The sequence below is a fragment of the Haemaphysalis longicornis genome, unplaced genomic scaffold, assembly GCF_048455015.1.
Source record: "Haemaphysalis longicornis isolate Haplotype H1 unplaced genomic scaffold, Haemaphysalis longicornis Haplotype H1 scaffold_1, whole genome shotgun sequence".
In the NCBI taxonomy this organism is placed as follows: domain Eukaryota; kingdom Metazoa; phylum Arthropoda; class Arachnida; order Ixodida; family Ixodidae; genus Haemaphysalis; species Haemaphysalis longicornis.
Genome location: NW_027526203.1, coordinates 336960618 through 336983033, shown reverse-complemented (window position 1 = coordinate 336983033; position 22416 = coordinate 336960618). Strand labels below are relative to the sequence as shown.

At 48.8% G+C, this 22416-nt stretch overlaps 1 protein-coding gene across 1 annotated transcript in view; it reads left to right on the top strand.

Annotated features, from left to right (window-relative positions):
- Positions 1-22416, top strand: part of Cdase (neutral ceramidase) — a 121423-nt gene that overhangs the window by 67709 nt on the left and 31298 nt on the right. The window contains exons 7-10 of the mRNA XM_077684094.1: positions 657-779; positions 6744-6830; positions 11163-11267; positions 14929-15010. Of these exons, the coding sequence (XP_077540220.1) occupies positions 657-779; positions 6744-6830; positions 11163-11267; positions 14929-15010 (397 nt within the window). The remainder of the gene's footprint in view (positions 1-656; positions 780-6743; positions 6831-11162; positions 11268-14928; positions 15011-22416) is intronic.

The following is a 22416-nucleotide window of genomic DNA, read 5'->3' as shown; positions in this document are numbered from 1 at the left end:
AGTACGCACAAATATGTTTATGGAGGGGATCCAACATGTGTCGTTTAAAAAGCGTTATATTTCGTCCTGGAACACGGGAATCTCAAGAAGGCCGAAAAGTAGGCGCGCCGACCTTACTTAGGTCCCACTCAACCTCAGGCCCAACCTTAGCCCCAGTAAACCTCAATCTCGTCAGCTGGAGTTGAACAATTGAACAATTGGAAGCGTCTGGCTTGACCTCAAACACGTATGGTGAGCTACACGCCCGTAAGGTGAGGGGACCTCATGCGGTCAAAATGCCATGAGGTCCAGAAAGCGTCCGCCGCGGCCGGCGACAACTCCGCGTAATAGACGTACCCAATGGGACGAATACAAAATAGGACGACACAGAGGAGCGCAGTATTCGTCCCTTTGCTTCTTGTCTTTTTTTGTATTCGTCCATTTGCGAAGTTAAATTTTACGTAATGAAGTCTTTCCAGCTCGTCCAGCTGTCTCTGATTTTTAATGACCCATACCGTCTCATTAGCTTCAACGACCAAAAGGTTTCTGAAAACTGTCCCAGTAATGCTTTAATGCTAATGCCATTTACATGTGCTCTACAAAACGGTGCCAGCGCACTATAGAGTGGTCTGTATCGCGCGTGCTGCACGTTGACAAGCGGAATCCTGTGGTCGCAGGGTCCATTCGTCGCCGCCTTCGCCCAGTCCAACGAGGGTGACGTGTCCCCTAACCTGAGGGGGCCCCGCTGCATCGACACAGGCCTGCCGTGTGACTTCGAGAAGTCCACCTGCAACGGACGGGTAAGCAGACACAGGACGATTCGGCGGGTTTAGTGTGCCCACACGCGCGCAACGTCAAGGTGACAATATTGTCACGCTCAAGAGAACGCGCTAGGTAGAATCTTTAGTGGGCACGTGTGAGTCGCACTTCCAATCATCTGAAATGGAAGAACACTACTCATATGCACCTGTTACTAACTAATTTACCGGGCGGATTAATTTCTGGGCATTTTTTTCTATTAGACTGTGGAAAAAATTTGGCGTCTCGCAGGATTTCTAAACCACTCATGCGTTCTAGATACTTTTTAGGGCGTAGTCCTCTGGCAGCCGTTACCTGGGCTTCGCGGTGTGGGCGTTTATGGCCGCGTAACCGAGTGAGCGAACGCAATAGAGCAGCGTATGGCGAAGGGTGAAGAGGAGGGTGGCAAGCGCGGTTATGGCGACATCTCTCTCACTGTCTCCCTCTCACTCTTCTTTCATGCGTTACCACCAAGGAGTGAACTCCCTTTCGCGCTTCCCCCAGACGCTGTTCCGTTCGCCGGTAATCAAAACCACATGTCATTTGCGCGGGAGGTTCAAATACGACCTGCAACAACATGCTCGTTGCTCCCCCGTGCGTGGCTAATCCGAACCACGCGAAATTTTTGCGGGGGGTTCAAACACGACTTGCAACAACACGCTGGCCCAACGTTACTAGAATTGCTTCAGTTGTCAAACTCTCCGCCTGCGCCCTTACAGCCGGTGTCTCCAATCCTCTGCCGGCCGCCAGATTGCAGCGCCGCTCCATCCGGCTCCGCTGCGAACGCTCCGCCGCAGCCGGCTGCTGCCTAAATCTCATGCGGACGCATTGCTTGCGGGCGTTTCGCATAGTTTCACGTGTGCGGGCGTTCCCCGTTAGATAATTTGTGGTACAAGACGAAACCGATATCCACATGCAGCGGCTCGCTAACTTTCCTCGCATATTTTACTCCAAGACTGGGTCTCCGCCACTGTTTCAGGGATATAGCATAGAAACACGCGCGTACCCTTAAATAGAATTTGGTGATGCGTGCATGAAGTGTGTGAAAGTGCCAGAAGACCTCGGACAACTGTTTAAGCCCTAGTTAATTCATCCTTCAGGCTTTGCAGGCTGGTATTGCGTGTCCTTGCGAAAAAAGCAGCTGTGTTCCCAGCAGTCGTTCTCCTCCTTCTGCACCAATCCGGGTTAGTGGGCCCTTGAGAAGTCGCGGCACAATTTCTCCGTCCTGTTTTTTTTAAATGGCGAGGGTTCCATGTACGTTTTGCGCCCGAGAACCAGAACTCCCGAGGCTCCAGGTGTCTTTGAAGCGTGAGGCGCTATATAGCGTGATATGCGTTGGAGCACGAACGTCCCGGTGTGTTTGCTATTAGCACGCGGTCACCACCAAAGTTGCACATCGTTCAATGCATTATTTAGACCACAAGCGTATACGTATGATCAACTGAATGTGCACTTGGTGCATTTCGAAGATCTAAACATGGCTTGGACCCTAAACCCATACGTCTCATGACTTGGATATGGAGAAAAGCCACAATTTTCAAGATCAGTAGACAAAATAAGACTGTGCGCATGCATGTGCGCATGTATGATATGTCTTTCTTAGAAATTAACACCCTCCATGCTCTGGAGGATATAAAATTTGCACGTACCTTTCCCCTACTCCGTATCAATGCCATTTCGCGTGCTAAAAAACTTTGGGACCATTATCAACTAGCTAGCGAGAACACATTTACGATTCACAACAAGAACACTCGAACTGTTGTGAATCAAGAAATTTGTTATTCGAGAGATAAACTAAACAAGTGTATGGCACACATATATAGCTGTGACCACAAGCACCACCCGGGCCCGTAACAACTGGCCCTGGCCGGGCCCGGGCGTGCATAAATGAGCCCAGTTGGAGTGGCCCGCCGTCTGAAGCCCAGGCCCGGCCCGGTCATTTATTTCGAAGCCTACGGAGGGACCACGTGTGCGTGACCAGGCCTGGGATTAGACATTGAAAACTATTAGTTTTGTTTCATTTGGCTGCGTGCCCTTCGCAGCGGGCAGTCAGACGGATCATCTTATCTGTACAGCACGTAATGGATTGAAATGCGAATTTTTTTTGGATAAAGTAGTGCGCATAATTTAGATTTCAAAGTCTTCAGTGCTCGTCATATTGGAGTAATAATAGCTAGTATTGTTACATCAGAGACGCGATCACATTTGATGACCAGATTCTGGGCAAAGTCATGTGGTTGTCTCGGCTACAAGTTGGTATGCTAAAATTTTTGGTGCCGCTTTTCAATCCACGAGCATGTACAGGTGCCCCCAAAAGTGAACGGAACACGGCTTCGTGAAATTACCATAATTTCTAGTTTATGCAGCTGCCAGCAAAATAGGATATATGCGGTCCGATTTCATTTCGGAATGACTTTTTGAACAGTCACTTAGAGGTTGCTGGCTAGGCACGTGGCGGAGAAATCCTCTCAAAATCTACAACCCGTGCTCCGTTTACTTTTTGGGGCACCTGTACGTGCGTTGAAGTGTTTTACCTGCAGTGGTGGCTCAGCGGTACTGTTTCTCTAGCATGTGAGTGATTCCCGGACACGGCAGACGAACTTCGATGGGTGCTGTATGCACAACGCACGTGCACATAGATTTAGGTGCAGAGTTCTAGGTTGTTCCCGTCATTCCTTGTAAGGGTATCTTTAAGGTTCTATGCCCCAAAATATGAAATCTACCCGCCGTGGTGGCTCAGTGGCTAAGGCATTGTGCTGCTCAGCCCAAGGACGCGGGATCGATTCCCGACCGCGGCGGCCGCTTTTCTGATGGAGGCGAAAAGCAAAAAGCGCCCGTGTGTTCGAAATTTCGGCGCACGTTAAAGATCCCCAGGTGGTCGAAATCAATCCGGAGCCCTCCACTACGGCACGCCTCATCGCCTGTGTAGCGTCGGTGCGTTGAACATCATTAAAATGTGTAAAATCTTGATGCAGTGTATGCAAGTCCATTAAAATAAAAGTACAGTGACTAGCAGTCCTAGCAAAAAAATGTTTTTAAAACAATACGTACAATTAACATTAAGAAGCGCGTAAAAGTAAACTCCGAACATTCTTTTAAATGCTCTTTTCTACACTAAACGTCGGAAATATTTAGGGCCCATGCATATGGCTTCAAGCCCGAGCCTGGCCCGAGCCTGGCCCTCGTTGTCGAGCCTGAGCCCGGCATCGGCCCGCAGCATTGTGCCCGGACCCGGCCCTAGCCCGCCGATTAACGCTTCTGGTTCTCGGGCAGAAAAACTGCATGATGATGGAACCCTAACCATATAAGCTCCGTTTTAAAAACCAGGACGGAGAAATTGTGCCGCGACTTCTCAAGGGCACACTAACCCGGATTGGTATAGCGGCAGAAAGAGGAAAACGACTGTCGGGGACACAGCTGCTTTCTTCGCAAGGACACGCAATACCAGCCTGCAAAGCCTGAAGGAGTTGTCCGAGGTCTTCTGGCACTTTCACGCACCTCATGCAGGCATTACCAAATTTTATTTAAGGGTACGCGCGTGTTCCTATGCTATATCCCTGAAACAACGCGCGGCGACCCAGTCTTGGAGTAAAATACGCGAGGAAACTTAGCGAGTAAAATACGCGAGGAAACTTAGCGAGCCGCTGCTTGTGGATATCGGTTTCGTCTTGTACCACAAATTATCCAACGGGGAACGCCCGCACACGTGAAACTATGCGTGAAACGCCCGCAATCAATGCGTCCGCACGGGATTTAGGCTGCAGCCGTATGCGGCGGGGCGTTTGCACCGCAATCTGGCGGCCGGCAGAGTGGAGACACCGGCAATCAGGGCACAGGCGGAGAGTATGACAACTGAAGCAATTCTAGTAACGTTGGGCCAGGCTACGGGACATAGGCGCTGCTGCTACTGACTTCTGCACACCGTTCAATGGTTTCGGTTGTGTGTGTGGTGGCGTGGTGGTGAGCGGCCAGCAAAGGTTGCTGCCTTGGAGATGACGACGAGAACCCGAAGGCAAACTTAACTAGTTTACTACAGGGCGAGAGATGAGCCGAAGCAACATCGGAACAATACCCTTTCAGGCGAGGTTACACTACAGGTCTCGAGCAGAGCGACAGCATGGATTCGCTGCTCCAAAACGAATGAAGTCTGCGCTCGGAGGTACCACGTATTTATGCCCGAAGCGCTAACGGTCAAACAGTTCTCCGAGTGATTTTGCACCCGGCCCGAACACAGTACAGACACACACCGCACTCTTTCCGAGTTCGTGAGGGGCCGGCAGTAGCGGCGCTCGTTGAGTCTGAGAGAGGGAGTAGAGATTTCGGCTCCGGCGTCCGCCCCGCCGGGGCAAGTTTTAAGTGCGAATGCACTTTATAAGCGACCCCAAACCATCCACCGCCGCCGGCGGCGGCGGCGGCGGCGGCGTTGGCGTCCGCAGTGCTCCTCTATATTTAAAAAAAAGAAACAGCATCCGGCGCCAGGTTTCGATCCGAGGACTTTGCGGCCGCAGCGCGACGCTCTACCGACCAAGCCACGGGCGCGACGCTGATGACAGTGTTAGTGACGCGCGTTATATCTTTAACGCATTCAAACTACGTCGTCAGCGGCGTGCGTTGGCGACTCAGCGGCGTTATAGCGGCTTGATAACTGCGTGGTGTACACGTGATACTACAAACCCGATGGAAGAGATGGAAGAGAAGGCGGCGAGGCGGTGGGCTGCGGGGGCCGAGCGCAAGCGCCGCAAGCGGGCCGACAACCGTGCATTCGCACTTTCACATTCTCCCCCTCGGGGAAATGCGGGGGAATTTTTTTTAACTTGATCCGTTGGCTATCGCTGTAACGGCTTGAGTCACCGCCAACGCGGTTCCCACGGGGAAGGCGCACGTAGTGCTAGGCTCTGCCACAGAGCACGAGAGCACAGCATGAAGCTTGCAGTAATGTGCGAAAAGAATAGTGGCGCGCTGAATCGTAATATTGCCGTGTGCAGCCGCCGCCGCGACCCGCGTGGCAGCGCTGCTGACGTGGCCCAGGCTAACCGTTCGATGATTTCGGTCAGTTCCCAGTTTAACTAGACCATTCGTTTCCATTCGCTTGCTCCAAACATGCGTGGACGTAAGATGAAGCTCGGGGGAAAATTGAACTCATACTAGTCATATCTCTCAGGCTTGTTTTGTCAAACGAGACTAGCAATCACTCACAGAAGAAAGTGTTTACGCGATTGATAAAATACACTTTTTGAACCCCTTGTGCAACCCTCGGAGGGACTTCCTCGAATTCTTTTGGCTCGGAGATACGATGACGAGGTTATACTTGGCTGTCAAATATGCTTTTCTGCAAGTCCTGCCTCAGAGTACTTTCTACGGTTGTCGGTAAAGGATCTACGCAGGGATCCTACCACACCGATATAAGCGCGTGAGTGCCGAGCTCTTATTGCTGCATTGAAGACTGCTAGCAGCTGTTCTTCTTTCCGTGCGCAAATGTGACAATTGTTTGAACGCGGGGATTGCAGAATTACAGGCAGAATTAATCTCCGATGATTGTCCTATATGCAAAGCATTCTTCACCTTGGGATAATTACTCGCCATTCCTCGCGTGCGCGCGCGCGTGCGTGCGTGCGTGCGGGCGTGCGTGCATGCGTGCTTGCGTGCGGGCGTGCGTGCGGGCGTGCGTGCGTGCGTGCGTGGGAGTGTGCGTATGTGTGTCATTCATCACGAAAACGCGCTCCGTTGCAGGCCAAAGCAGCTGCTGTTTCTGGCCGGTTGTTATAACGCTAGTATTGCCATGAAATGCCTACTTTCAGGATAATCGTAGCCACCTGAAGAACTTAATTCACAGCACTGAGCTGGGCGCTTGGTTTTCGGTTTATTTTATTTGCGTTTTCACGTATGCTTTTGGAAACTAGATTCTGTTCTGGAGTTGAAAGAAAGTGTTTGATGCCGCTGTATGTTGTTTCTTTTTTTATTTCTAGACAGAGAAATGCATCGCTTTCGGCCCTGGTAAAGACATGTTTGAAAGCACGCAAATTATTGGTGAACGGCAGCTGCAGAAGGCATTGGTGAGTCTTGTAGAGTGCCCAGTGGAAATCTCACTTTCTCAGTTGAAATCCTCATATACATAAATCATCTTTAACTAATATACCGTCGCGTCTGTACGGGGGACAGCATGCGACGAACGATAAGGGAGACTTGTCGGGGAGTGTTTCGCAGTCAAGTACATTTTAAAGCATTTCCCCAAAAATTCACATCTCAGAAAATTTTGTAGCTCTTTCTCTCCTTTCTATTGTGTGTGTATTTTATTTATTTATTTATTTATTTATTTATTTATTTATTTATTTATTACAGATACCTACAGCGCCGACATGGCATTATTGTGGGGGGGGGGTTCAAATCTTGATGCATAAAGTGATCACAAGAAAGGGCAAACACAAAAGGGCAACATCACTTAGAAATACAATGCGGAGCACCAACTCAGCGTGTTCAGACCACAGGTGTCAAAGGTCATCAGTATGAAGGGCCCCTGCCACCTCTCGTTACGTATGACGTGGCATGAAGTCTGCGCCAAGTCTTCGAGATTCATTTATCATGAGTCACCGAGTTTTCCAGAGGCGGTAAATGCACCTCTTTTCGCTTTTTATTTTTTGCACAATGCTGGAAATGTTGACGGAAACAAAAGTATGTCTAAGAGGCTAATTGTTTTCGCGGCATCTGCCATCCAATCGAAAACTACCTGCAATGGGTGCTTCATTGCAAGCACAGGCATTATGAAGGAAAGCAAACTTCGTGAGCGCGAACTTCGGGGTAAATTCGCGCAACGGAGCAGGGTCATTTCAGGAGCAGAAACGCGGCTTTTTCGGATGAATAAATAACGACAAATCCGCCTGGAATAGAAACAAAGAAACGACATCTGGCGGTTGTCGAGACAACCAATACGCGCTTTCCTGTCGTTCTGCTGCGCGGCTTACAGGTTCAGCTGCGCACGCATAGCAGCATTATATTGCACGGAGTGTAAATGAGGCTAGATTCGAGCCGAGTGAGATTAAGTCTTTTTTTTTTTGCACTGTAGCTTCGAATGTAAATCCAGCTATAGGGTGAACGCCTGCAAGAGGCATGCATCCATTGAAGTATATTGCTGGCTTACTGGAAAAGGTTTTGAGTATGTATAGCATAAACGCAGCGCGGCAGATGAGGCAGGAAAGGACGAAAACAGGAGAAGCGACATTTCCCAACCAGCGCTTGCCCAGTTTTGTTCCTCCTGTATTCCGCGTTGCACTTAAAAGCCGTAGAATGTCTATTGATTTGAAGTATAATATGACATTATTTTATCCAGAGGAGTGCATGTTTTTGGTTGAAAAGAATTGTTTCTAAACTGTCTCTCAGCCGTCACACGCGCCGAGTCTGTGGCTAAAAGTATCGACGTGGGTCCCCGCGCCGCAGGAGAAAATCATCGCGCAAGCGCGGTTACGCAACGCTACCAGGAGAAGCATGAAGAAAACCGGCTCCTCCGTAAACGTAGTAGTACTTAGTATAAATGTGAGGTCGGCTAGTTTGCAAATTTGCATCTCCTAGAGCAGGGCAGCGCTGAAACGGATGAAACAGCAAAAAAGGCATAAAGTACGAGCGTGAAGAAATGGGATAGTGGCCGACCTCTCTGCCCTTATACACGTCTAATCTACTTTAGCGCTGCGTTTTCTTCAAAGGCGAAGCACGTAGTGCCTGCAATGCCGAGGTATATAGTTTCTGTCAAAAGGAGAATTGTAAGCGTCAGGCAGTGACAGTTTTGGTGCTGTATCTATTTTCGTTATTTGGCTTGTTAAAAAAAAACGCTTTTTCGGCTTCAGGTGTGCCGAAAAACTAACAGTCCTATCAGACACCACGGCACTCCCGGCCTCCACAGCCATGACACACAGTGTGAGACTTCAGAGAAGCGAAGGGATTTCTTAAGCAAAACCAACGTTTCGGTTTTGTGATTACTCAGAATTACTGCAGCGAAGAAGAGCATAAATTATTCTTTTTTACCCTCATGTAGACCAATTTAAAACCATATGCACAGTGCCTTGCTTTCTGCTTTCATGGAAACATTTCTGAAGTGTTCACGCTTCCCACTTGGACGACATTTTCTTAACGCCTTGTGAAATGCGACAAGCAGGAACTTCGAGTGCATAGGCCCACACCGATGTGCGGGTGCAGTAAGCTTGCTTTGTTGCGTTTGGACCAGTTGGAGCAAGACCTATGCCTGAGAAGGGTGAAATCGACGTTTCATGTCGCCTCCAGGCTGCAGAGTGTGTGATATTTTATCGCAGCCTTGTACTCTGCGCACGCTACTAGCGGCAGCATATAGGTCTCAAGTCTCAAATATTGGTGCGCATTCTAGAATAGAGCGCCTATATTGTCGTGACTTTGGGAAGGGGAGAAATGTGCGAGAAATTAAGAGGGAACGTGAAAGGCCCCAAAAGATCCCAACTGACCACAGTGTCAAGGGCAGGCTTTAATCTCGCATGCTCAAGGGTGTCAGCGAGCGCCCAAGTCGTCGGCGCTTCGAGCGGACTGTCGTTACTTTTTGCTTCCGTGGTCGAAGTTGAATAGCTTGTATTATGTGATTCCACTACATCCGCTTGCGTCAGCGCGGAGCAACGCGTAGTATTTTCGCGGACTTTATCTAATCGTCCTCCATGCAGCCGCTTAGACGGAAGTTTCGCCTCTTGAAAGTGACCTTGCTCCGTGATGCAAGCCAGCAGAAAGTAAGGACTCCTTGGTATTGGTGTCAAATTAGAAAAAAAAAAAAAAAAAAGAGGAACACTCTGATGGCGCATACTGCCCTGAAAAAAGGGCCAAGAGGATGAATGTAAATCCGAAGCATGCCTAAAAGACCATTTCGACACGAAGGGACGTGTCGGTGTCAAATAAGTGATTTCCTGTCGCTGTGTGCGTTCGCACTCCTCGGGTGTGAACTTTATAACCACAGCCGGAGCACGCAGCGAGTGTTCAGCATCGATTGCTTGGTATTCTCAGTGCTTATTAAAGCGAAGCTTTCTTTGCCTCCTTGATGGCGTTGACGTCCGAGTGGGACACACTGCAGGAAAGCCAACTTTACACAATGGGTTTCACATAGGGTACATCAATCGTACACCACATAAAATAACAACGGGATGTCTTTGCACACCTAACGGACCTCTCGCAATACGCAAAATATAGTATGGAGCTACACTAGGTTAGCGATGATGATGATGCAATGCATTCTTTAAGCAGGATTGGACTTTGGACTTGGTGGTGCGGGGTTGGACGTTGGCTTTGGGCTTTGGCTGAGTTGAAGTGGGCTTTGGCTGTGGAATTAGGTAGCTTGGATTTTGGACTTTGGGAGAGTAGATTTTGAACTTCGGCCTGGACTCGCGTTGCAGGGGATAGTGCTTCGCGTTTTAACCACCGTTGTCTTAGGAAAGGGGCTTTGGTTTTCTTGAGAATTGGATGCTTTTCGTAAAGCTGTTGTCGCATATTTACTGTACTCCAGTTCAGGCGCTATTTGTCAATGAAGTCTCTTTCATGACTATTTTACTATGTTTTCTGGCGAACTATGCCAGGTAAGCTGTATAATGCAAAAATCGCATTGGCCAAAAAAAAAAAAAAAAGATGTTTTTAGGCATGGCGTGTCTCTGATTCGGGAATGCTGTAATGCAATGATTTGTTATAATTTGAAACCTGTCATTGCTCCGTTGTGGCTCCGCGTAACGATTGTTGCATTCGTCGTTATACGCATATAAACTACCCGACGCTGCGAATGTGCATTACGATACGGTGAGCCTCGCACGTCATTTACAGCAAGCAAATTTTTTTGGCGCGGAAACATTGCTTCTGAGCTGTTCGGACCAACACGAAGTCATAAGATGTGTCCTAATCTGTACTATTATTAATTTTATCGGGTTGAGGCAATTGCTAACAGCCAGCCACGTGTGCGCTCCTAAAGGCTTGAAACTTTTAGCGCGCACACAACGGGAAAAAAGGGCCGTGAATTCAATCAGTGCTTTAATCCTTGTGCGAAAGGCCCTCGTAATGTTGCAACTGCGAGTGGCGGACAGTGCCCCACTGCTAACCTTCCTTATTGCGCTGCGTCTTGTCGTGCCGTTGCTTCAACATCCCCACGAGCGCCGGCGCATATGCGTGAAGTAACATTGCGCTGGCGAGTGTTCGAGGAAATGCGGCAAGCAGGATCTTTGCCCTTCAATATTCGCTTTAGCAGCCGCAGGAGAGCGTGGGACGAGTGCGCGCGGTGTGCTATATTTTTGGCGACTGCGAGCCGGTCAGTGTGGCGCCCTCCCCGAGCCGCTTTTTCCGTCGACCGAGAAGTGGGCCCAAATTGACGGCCGCCTGACAGCTCGGCGTTTCCCGATTTGCAGGACCTGTTTGACTCGGCGGCGCGAAAGCTGGCTGGCCCCGTGGCGTTCGCCTACCAGACTGTGAACATGGCAAAGTACGAAGTGGGCGACAACGAAGCGGATCCGGTATTACATGCCTCATTCGTGTACACGTGTCCCGTTATTTATGCTATAGCCGCTGGGTGCGGGTCCGCAGGTGCATCGCGGCAGCGAAAATGTCAGAAATTTCAACTTCGTGCTTGTGTCTTTGCTTGGTCAGTGCCACGTGCGGCAAAATTTCTTGCTGTTAAGGGACCCTATCAAAACAATGTTTCAGTTGGGTTTCGGTTTTTTTTTTTTTTTTTTTGCTGTTACGTTAAAAGCCTGGTGAGCTGCAGAATTTCTGGCACCTCGTTGTGCGTGTCTTCAAAGTTCATGCGATCATTTTAATATAAAACAGCAGGCACTGTTTGAATCCGTAACCACGGACTATTTATACTTCTATTCAAGAAACAAAACCGTCACACCAATGTCGACATGTACAGTCGGAAGTAAAAATTTGCGGGATCCGCAGTGCGTGGCGGAGCGGCGGAAAGCTGCATTGCTGCGCCATCTGCCGCAACAGACCGCCGGATCGAGGCTCACGCACGGCCGGACTGGAGCAGCGGCGAGCGCGCACTTTCATACGGCCTGCGCACCCAAGAAGGAACCAATACAGCAGATTCTTTACAGTGGGGGCGCTTCGAACCAACCCTCTGCCCTTCCAACCCGCCTTTCTGTTAGTCGACGCATCGCCTCTGGCCGAGCAGCTGTGTGTTTTTGACAGTGCGCTTCGCTGCCGGCGGGCCGCTCAGCCCGACCGGAGCGTGAATAGCAGAATCACGTTTAGCTAAGCGATAACCCTATCTCCCTCGACGGGAAATCATTCGCGTCACTGGTCGTGCCCTGTGCCTGTGCAAACCAAGACATCATCCGAAAGGAAAAATAAAAAATAAGAAATGATATTTCAGTCACGGAAAGTGCCGTGTTTATTTGCCTGTCTCACCATTTTCATATAATACAGTCGCTGATAAGATATGAAGGCCTCGCATATTTTTCTTCATGTGCCCCGAGTTAAAATGTTTCTTTCAATTTTTTGATTAGGCGCTTCCGAGTGATAATGTTAGGCTGTTTGACCCAATTAGACCGAAAATTCAGAAGGGGGGAGGAGTCGCCTATTTTAATGACGCACATGTAAATTTACACGGACAGGTATCGCGTGTAGCCACGGCAGGGCTAGAGCAGTGGCAAGTGCGCGGGCGCCGCCGCTCTACCTACCCCGCGCGTGCTGTAGGCCAACCGGCGAGGGTTGGTCCGCAGCGACACGAACTAGCGGCGGTCAAAGGTGGGAACTATACCCGAAGCGCAGGCCGTATGAAAGTGCGCGCCCGCCGCTCCTCCAGCCCGGCCGTGGCTCACGGAACTTGCGCGCCAGGCGCGTACTGCGCATGCCCGTCCTCCCATTGTTATCAGGCACGTCTGGTCACTCGCTTCCCCGTGATGTGCTTGCGATATCCGCGGCAGCCGCTGTGGCGCCGCGTGACCATCGCCGCGGGTCTGACTTCACTGGTGCAACACAAGGCGTTGCTCGCACCCGCCTTTGCGCGGGCAGCAAGGTTGTCTGAATATAACGCAATCTACCAAGTGACGTGCTGGTCGGCCATTAAAGCTACATAGCTGTTATAGGCTCGGTTCTGACGAAAACTACGTGCGTCGACAGGGTGTGCAGACAAGAGTCGCGTCGACAAAATTCTTTATTGCGGCAAAGCCAACTTTCTGGTGAACGCTGTCTCGCTCTCAATCTAATGTAGATATCCTGAAAAAAGAATTCAAACTAAAACAGGCCGCTAGGACGATATAAAGGCAATATATTACGGACTGAAACCACTTCAGACCGCTTCGACCAGCCTCCGCATAATTGAAGGGAATGTTAACTCTTACATGCATTGCAAATATCCAAGTTCGTACGCGAGGTTTTTCTCGTGGTGATGAACAGGGGCAATGGCTGTAAATGTAGGAACACACAATTGAGCTTAACTGAAAATAAATTTTAAAAAATGAGCGCCATTCCTCTTTGTGAAAAAGAATGACCAGCGGAGCTGCGCGCAGTCCAAGGAGTGCACGATGCAAACACGTTGTTTTGAATTTGCGATTGGGCCTACTTCCTGGATAATGGGCTGAATAACACTTGAACAGACTAGAGTTTTATTCTAGCCGACAATCACGGGGCTGTCCGGTTTCCTCCCAATGAAGCCCGTGTATTGACAGCAGACTTGAATTGCGCAGTATTTATAACTGCGCACTGAACTGCGTAATTATATAAGAAATCAAGAAAAGTCGGCAGAGCGTTAGAGTTGTCTTAGCCGCAAAATGTCACTGTGTGCTAAATTAAGAAAATATATATGAAAAACACGGCTTAATGTTCCAGTCGCTTTTGCACCCAAATGGGTTATAATTTGGGGGGAGAGGGTAGTTTTAATAAAACAAGGGTTACAGCCGTTTTCTGTAACCATGCATCCCTCCATAACGGCCATGTATTGAGAGCAGACGGGGATTCGGTAACGTCTACAACTTCTCTGGGAACTAACGAATTATGACAAGTAGATGAAAAACTTGGCGTTATGACAGAGTCGTCCTAGCGGCCTGTTTTAGTTTGAATTCTTTTTTCAGGATATCTACATTAGATTGAGAGTGAGACAGCGTTGATTTTGGTTTTGCCGCAATAAAGAATTTTGTCGACGCGACTCTAGTCTGCACACCCTGTCGACGCACGCAGTTTTCGTCAGAACAGCCCATAACAGCTCTGTAGCTTTAATGGTCGACCAGCACGCCACTTGGTAGATTGCGTTATATTCAGACAACCTTGCTGCCCGCGCAAAGGCGGGTGCGAGCAACGCCTTGTGTTGCACCAGTGAAGGCAGACCCGCGGCGATGGTCACGCGGCGCCACAGCGGCTGCCGCGGATATCGAAAGCACATCACGGGGAAGCGAGTGACCAGACGGGCCTGATAACAATGGGAGGACGGGCATGCGCAGTACGCGCCAGGTGCGCAAGTTCAGTGAGCCTCGATCCGGCGGTCTGTTGCGGCAGATGGCGCAGCAATGCAGTTTTCCGCCGCTCCGCCACGCACTGCGGATCCCGCAAATTTTTACTTCCGACTGTTTTTTTTTTCTTTCTTTTTTTACCGGTTGTACTTAGGTGGTACCGGTTGGCAGCTTTGCCACTTTACTCCGTGTACGCATAAAGGCGGCAACGAAGCCATCATGCGAGACCAAATGTAGAGTAGGACTTTCGAAACTTTACAGTAAAAAGCACTGTAGAATAGATAGCTGTCATGAAATCGTGATTATCGATGGAAGGATTACGGACAAGCCATGCAGGCTGCAAATGTATAAAGTCGCAGACCTACCCACCCAAAGCTTCGGTTTACTAAAACAAAAGTAGTGACTTCAAATACGTGCGTTGAAAGTGTAACCCACACAAGCAAAAAAAAAATTAGTGCCTTCAACTCTGTGAATAAGGATGACCTGCGAAGCTGGAAGCAGTCCACGGAGTGCACGAAACAAAACACGTTTGTTTGTAATTTGCAATGGAGCATACTTCCTAGCCAATTATCTGAATGAACCTTTGAAGGACCCAAGCTTTGTTCTTGCGGACAAACACTGAGCTGCCTGTGTCGTTCCCGCGTCGTAAGCATCTTACTGATCGTTCTTTGAGGGAAGCAAGTAAATGCGTTCAGCTGTTGTCGACTTACCTGATGCGTTCCAGATCACAACCTGTCCTGCGGCACTGGGCTACAGCTTTGCGGCGGGCACGACTGACGGCCCGGGTCAGTTTGACTTCACCCAATGTGAGTACATGGTCGTCAACCGGGGGAAGAACTTAGTTGACCTCGGTTGTCGTAGCTCCGAATAAGGCTCGATTGGGCCTGCAGCTATGCGCGGTAACACCTGAAATATTACTTTAGCATATCTTTCACAGTCCACTGCGAACTTATATTGGCTCGCCAAACCGTTGGGTTGGGCATCGCCAATGTTTTCATGTGTGCAATTTGTTCTTTCGCTTTGTTAGTCAGTCCTTGCGTAACAATAAATCGCAAACATAATCACCCTCGGTATATGCTGAAAAGTTGTTTCTGGTTTAGCAGTAAATTCGACGTAAGTTAATCGGCCGATCTGTTTCTAACCTTCTATACATCATACATTTGACAGTGCTTCATGGTGCATATCTCTTCGAGGGTTTTATAGCGTGCTGGCATATCATCTAATAAAAAATAGCAAGTCGCAATTTTGTTGCGGTGTCATTCACCTAACGAGTATATTGTACGTAGTTTCCAACTGCTATTAATAGTTCTATTAGAATTTCCAATGGAGGGTGTCGATATCAGGATAAAAAAAGACGTGGTAGCTGGCACGATCGATTATTTTCAGAGATATGTGCCGCTGAGGTAAGGGAACTGCATGCAGGGTGCGTTACAACGTAAACACTGCAGGTGGTCAAAGTTCACAATTTCTTTTTGCCATCACCACCGTGTGAACATACCTGACTTATATAATGGACCCCAGAGCTCGCATCATTTACTTATTATTCCACAGTGAAGGAAACTTCGCCAAAATCTTCATTTTTTACGCTGTCAGGGAGAGCGACTTTACTCTTCGAGGCGTTCGATTTGCCTTGGTGATGCACTTTGTACGAGTTGCGCGAGTGTTTTGTTAACGCGATGAATTCTCTTCCGACTCATCTGCGCTTTTCTCCCACATTATCGCTGCGTAATTGTAAAAGAAACCGCAATAATGGCGGCCGTGCTTTGCCTTCAGTTCGAAACTCTTCCGTAGGCTCACCTCACGCGTCGAAGCTGTGAGGCGGATCTGAGGGGGAGGGTTTCGGAGTTACATACGCGAGTGCTTAACGGGGACTAAGGAAGCAATGATTTTGTTCGCTGCTAAGGACGCGCACCCGCTGAGTGCACTTCGCTGCCACTCAATCTCGGCTTTTTCGAAGCACCTCTGCCGCAATACTTTGTGGCGCCGCTACAAGAGACGCTTTTCCGAAAAGCCGCACTGCGCATGACGTACGCACGCGCAAGGAAGACACGCATTAGGTACAGTGTCACTCCCAGTCTCGAGCGCCATGTTTCGCACAAAACAGCCCTATCTGCCTTCGCCAGCAGCTTAGCGACTGTGCGCACACTGCCGGACACGCAGGTGTTTGCTGAACGCCGAGGGAAAAGATCAAAAGCGGAACCGAGGCATTAATGCTGTCGGTGTAAAGACGTGCTCGGGCTCCGAATGCAGCATTGTGTGCACATACATGCCGTTCATGAAGATGTGACGGGTGGAGGTGGCGGTTGCCGGAACCAGCGAAACGTGAGAGCGATGGAGCAGTGGTTTCGAAATTTTCGGCGGTCGCTTTCACCGGGCATTCAACGTGCGTATTGTATACACACGCGGCATTATTTTCCAGCTTTGCGCTGTTGTCTTTCGGGCGCGTGACAACAGCACACTTGGCCCCTCATTAAAGCTCGCTGGCGGTTGTGCGACGCAAGGCCATCCTCGTCGGCCATTTTGTAAGGATGCACCTGTACGGCCATCAAGCGACGTCATCGCTGCGTCTAAAGACTAACACAGAAATGACCGCGAAGCGTGTCCGTTGAAACATATGGCTGCAGGGAATGGTCATTCAGTTTTAAATCATATAACAGAACTGTCAACTGAACACCCCTTCTTGCACTCATTGAATGGAATTGAATTGAATTTATTTGTTCTTTTCTGAATACAGAAAAATGGGGGGGAAGGCAAAATGCGGCTAGCCTGACAGAGGCCTTCCTTCCGAGCACAGTTGGCCCGCAGGTGCATGTGTGCAGAAACAGAACGAAACTTGGAAATTAATTCACAAAAACAGAACATGTCGAGAAAATCGATTTACAAAGAAATTGAATTACATACAAGCACACATTAAACAAAATAAAAAATAAAAATACACAGTTGTAAATTGAAAACAAGGGCACATATAGCAACGTCGTATTAGTATTAACAACGTATCATTGTTATATTAGGAGAAGCACAGGGAAACAGGGGCAACAAAAGTGCCAGTTGCACGTGCTAGGGGAAAACTAGTTCGCTAATATGAAGTAAATGCAAAGCGCAGAAACAAATTAAGTACATTCAACGTTACTTTCTATAACTAGAGCTTTAAATGGGCTATTCGATATCTTCTTAAAATCTCATTGCGCTCCCACCATATTTAAAAGAAAGCAAAATTTGGTATTCTATATGTTGTCTGTCATAATTGGTTCTCTCTTATATACTTATCACTTCTCTATCTCTTTTCTCTCTTATCACCTATATCTTATCACTTATATCACTTCTCTGTTATCAATTCTCTCTTGTCACTTATATACTATAACTGCATAAAATTAGTTTTTTGATAAGCACTCATTCAGTGTTTTTGTAAACACTCGTCCGAATGCTTTACGGAACTCTTATGGGAAATTGAGGAATTCGTATTTGAGATCAGCGTGCAGTGTCAGCTAGTTTCTGTGACACCAGTTGATCTTTTTTCGATGACTCGGATACCATTTAAGACCTGGGCTGAGGCCCTGTACAGGGAGGCGGCGATGTATTAGTTTAAAGCCGCCTGACATTCCTGAATGCGCTGGGGCACTCACAGTCAGTTTTGTTTTTCGCATCGACAAGAAACGCCACAGCCGGCAATCGAGCTCGCTACCTCACTCTCGGCAGTGGGACATGAACAACACAGAGCACTCTGACTCTAAATAACTCCGCGGAACCGCTCAAGCTTGCGCCCTTTCGCTTGCCTCCTGGTTCGGGTGGCCGTGAGTGACAATAACTATCAGTCTCCTGGCGAGCACGGCGAACAACTCCGCCATTTCCTGCTTCCGCCTACACGATCGCCGGCGGAAGGCGATATATTGTTGGGCCGCCAAACGATCGCACACAAGCCAGCCGTTTTCCCCGTGCGTGCTCGGCCTATATACCCCGACCTCGAAGTCCTCGAACAGCAGTGCAGGACACGTACTTATAGGTGAATGCAAGGAATGTTCTTCGGTAGCCTGCGCCCAGCTCGCTTTCTCGCTTTCCCATAGAACGCATCGGGATCACTCGGAGCCTATATACGAGCTTTCGGGGCACATTATTTTCAGGCTGCCCCCGTAACGAAAGTGCGCAATGGCGTTGCGTGGTTAAACCATTCGACTCCCATCAGCATCGCAGCCTCATCGAACGCGTGGCTATAGTAGGCGACACTTGGCACAGCGCCCGCCGTTCGATATCTCTGTTCCAAAAAATGATGCTCCTGCAAGGTGTCCCGATTCACTTGATCTGCGAGGTAAAAATGGAAATGGTCCATTTGTATGCTCCTTTAGTAAGCCAAAATCGCCGAAAAAGGGCCCGCCCTCATTGCCCAGTGGCAACGGCGTTGCACTGCTGAGCTCGATTAATCCCGACCGTGGCTGTTTTGGAGATGTACTGAGGGCAACACACTTACCCATAACACAGCTTTTGTACTTTCTCGTCTAAGCAGGATTTGAAGAAAATTGCTGGGGCGTTCTGAAGCCCAAGCCCACCCCTGTTGTTTGCGACATTTTTGCAAAAATTTTCTTTCAGCAGTTTTCAGATGCAACTAGTTGAAGTTTAACTCGCTGTTAAAGACAAGTGTGGTGTGCACTGTACTACGGGCAATACGAAAATGCCCTGCCCAGGGGGTGTAGGCGCGCGTTAAACATATGCTAGGTGGGGTAAATTAACCCGTAGCCCTTTTCATGCACCTCGTAACCCAAGTGGGGCGTCGGTGCTTGAAGCTTCCATTTGAATTCTGAATATCATTTAAGGGGTTGCGCGCGTTAAAAATGTTTGTGCATCAATGAGACACATAGTTAGTCGATGAAAATGAACTACATTTGCCTCAAGTGCATTAATCCCAGTTTCCGAGCACATCAACAAAATGCAGCTGTGTCGGTCAAAATTTTCAGGTGCAAGACATTTTTCTGAAGCTGGCAGTGAGCTCTCCAACCCTGCTTGACCCGTTGTCACACCGAAGCTGTTTATTGGCTGCAGTTCCGTGGACTTTTCGTGCCCGTCAACAAATCTGGGTGTGCAAAAAGTCAGCTCTTGATATTGATGCAAAAGCGCGAGGCGTGTGATAGCGCGAGGCGTTCATGTGTGTCTGTTTGTTTGTCAACAACGTGAAAATTTGGGCTGATTGAATCATTTCAAACTTGCGGAAACGACGCACGAATGGGACGAAGACAGGTCAATAGAACAGAGCACTTCGTCCTGTCTGTGCGCTGTTTTCGCGCGTTTGTTTATATTTGAAGCGCGAGGCGTTCCATTTTCCGACGCGTTCATGCTCGTTTGTTTGCTTGTTTGTATGTTTGTTTGTTCTTTGGTTTGCTTGTTTGCTTGCTTGCTTGCTTGATTACTTTTATTTGGCTGCGAACTTTCCTTAACTCGACCAGTGGCCGTTTTTCATTTCGAATTTCACTTTTCCTCTGTCGTCGCCGTAATGGTGCGGCCGCTATATTCCGGAATCCCGGACCTGCCCGATTCTCCACAACGAAAGGATACGTATACCCCCTCCACACGATTTCAGACCTTTGTTCAAAATTCTGTGCCACCTCAACTGCGCTGCCTTGGTTGGCTCATGAATTTCTTGTTCAACGTTGGAGTGCTGGGCTGTCGCAAGTGCCGCTGCAGTGCTGTGTCGCGTGCGCGCAACCGCACTTTCTTCAAAATATTCGGATTACGCGCCGAGAGTATCACATGGGCTATGAGACGTGCGGTATATAAGGTCTACTAACTTAGTTTTGACCACCCTGTGATCTTCGCGTGCGGCGATGACCCTCACGCATGGGCACGTTTATTGCGCAAGCACTGGGAGGGTCGAACTCGCTAAGCATAGTGACGTGCGTGGCCGCCGAAGCTGCTCTCGCGCAGTGGGGCCCGGGAGCGGTACGTAACGTCCAAAGCAACGTCGAAAGTTGGGTTAGTTGACGTAATGGAAAATGAAAAGCGCACACCCTCCTTCCGTCCTCTATTACTGTGCGCTTTTTTTCCCTTTCCGAGAGGTCAGCGCCGGATCGGAAGCTGAAATGTGTTATATCTCTCATGACGTTTTTGAGGCAAACTGAGGCAAAGGTAACCCTGAGGCAAAGAGGCTGCAGGTATACCTATTCCCTTGCTGAACCGATGAGGGAATAGGTATTTGGACAGAAAGCTTTCCGTTTACGAGCAGCAGAGTTTTGCGTCGCAATTGTGCTGACATGGCATTCCGAATATTGGCTTGGCGCAATATACCTCCAAGAAGAGCGAGTGACTTTGTCAAACGCATTGGCTAAGCCTACCTGTCTCAACAAGAACAACTTGCTCTGAGATACCTGACGCGCACTGAAGCGCCGAGCGAGTGATGTGGATATTAGTTTGAATGCTGCGACCATGAATTCCGCAGGCTTGGTGGGTGCCCCTACAATATCGCCTGTAACTGCCTGGAGCTAATTAGACACACCCTTTCAAATGTCCTATAATCGACATTGCACAAAAATATATAGGTCGGTAGACGGACATTCACCTTCTATTTCTGTGCGAGTCATTCTTCGATATAAAAACAGTGTGTCCATAAAAAAAAGTGTTGGCAAAGCCCCTACTTTGTAGGCGTGCTCTAGAACCCGAAAAAATACAGGACAGAGCTGGCCCTGAAACGGGTCGTAGAATTCCGCCGTAAACTGTCTGGCCCTGGTGTTTACGGCTCCCTCCTAAGAACTGTTGGCCGCACACTGAGTTTCATCTACCGTGATAACAGCTTCATGCGATAACCTTAATCGTTTAAGGAAGGCAGTAACTGACTAGGGTGAGACGATACGCCAGGAACTTGCCCAGGGAGTGGAGCACCGAAAATATTGGCTAAAGAAGTTTAATGCTTTAATGGTCGAATGTGTGTCAATGACTGTCCCTGATTCAGTCCCAGTTTATATCATTCCTTTGACAGCATGACATCGCTCATTGTCAGAGAGCGACGCGAAGAACTAAGGGAACGCTTCGAACGCGACCGGGCTAAAGCTCTTCTATATCGCTCAGCTTCAAAAGACTGCAGGCTCGCCTTCACATAGCTGATAGTCTCAGAATATTGGGCCTGCAAGAATGTCAGGCTCTAAACGGCGTTGCGCTGCTGACCACGAGGTCGCGGGTTCGATTCCCGGCCGCGGCGGCCGCTTTTCTGATGGAGGCGAAAAGCAAAAACGCCCGTGTGTACGAGATTTCGGCGCACGTTAAAGATCCCCAGGTGGTCAAAATTAATCCGGAGCCCTCCACTACGGCGCGCCTCATCGCCTGCGTTGCGTCGGCGCGTTAAACCCTACAATCAATCAAATCAATCAATCAGGCTCTAAACGATGAAATATCAGAAGATTCTTGAGAACTCGGTAGGGTTGAGAGCAAAAAAAAAAAAAGAGAGAACAAAAAAGCGGGGACGATGAAAAGACGAGACAAAAGGGCGCTTGTGTCTCGTCCCTGTGAGGAACGCCAACTACGCCAATTCATTACGCCAAGATCCTTGAGAAGCTCGCGTTGCAGTCATCTTCCTTCAAAGCTGAGTGAGAAGGACTCTTCAATGGCAAAACTTTTCACTTCCTGCCTAAAAATATCTCCGACATCTAGAAAGCGTTCAAATCATACCAGACAAAAGAGTCAAGAACGCATTTTACACTATCAACGAACGAATCGTGTCGGAAGAGGGTATTCACTTTCTAGTTGTCCCATTCAAGAACCACTAGAAAGGACCTTGGTGACGTCATTCTGCAGGCGCACAAGAATGACGTCACCAAGAGCCACACAATGACAAATGCACTTGAAGAGCATGCCGATAAGATGGACCGCAAGATAAACTGGGACAACGCGTGCATCGTAGCCACGGAAAAGAATTTTGCAACGAGGCTCAATCTCGAATCACTAATAATTCAGACAACAAGCAACACAACCATTAGATCATGTGGCACTCTAAACCATGTGTGCTCCCGAACTTTACGTCATGCGCTCAACGATACTGAAGAACCTGCTGCTTAGCCATCATTTCATTATGAACAAGGGATCCGTACATATCCCGAAACCGGTTTTGTTGTAACATTGGTCAGTGTCCTGCTTGTTGATGCAAAGAAACTAGACAGTGATTCGAAAAGGCAACAGGGCGGATGTTGCAAGAAGATGCCTAAAGGTGGGCCGAAACGTATATGCCGTCTAACCTGGC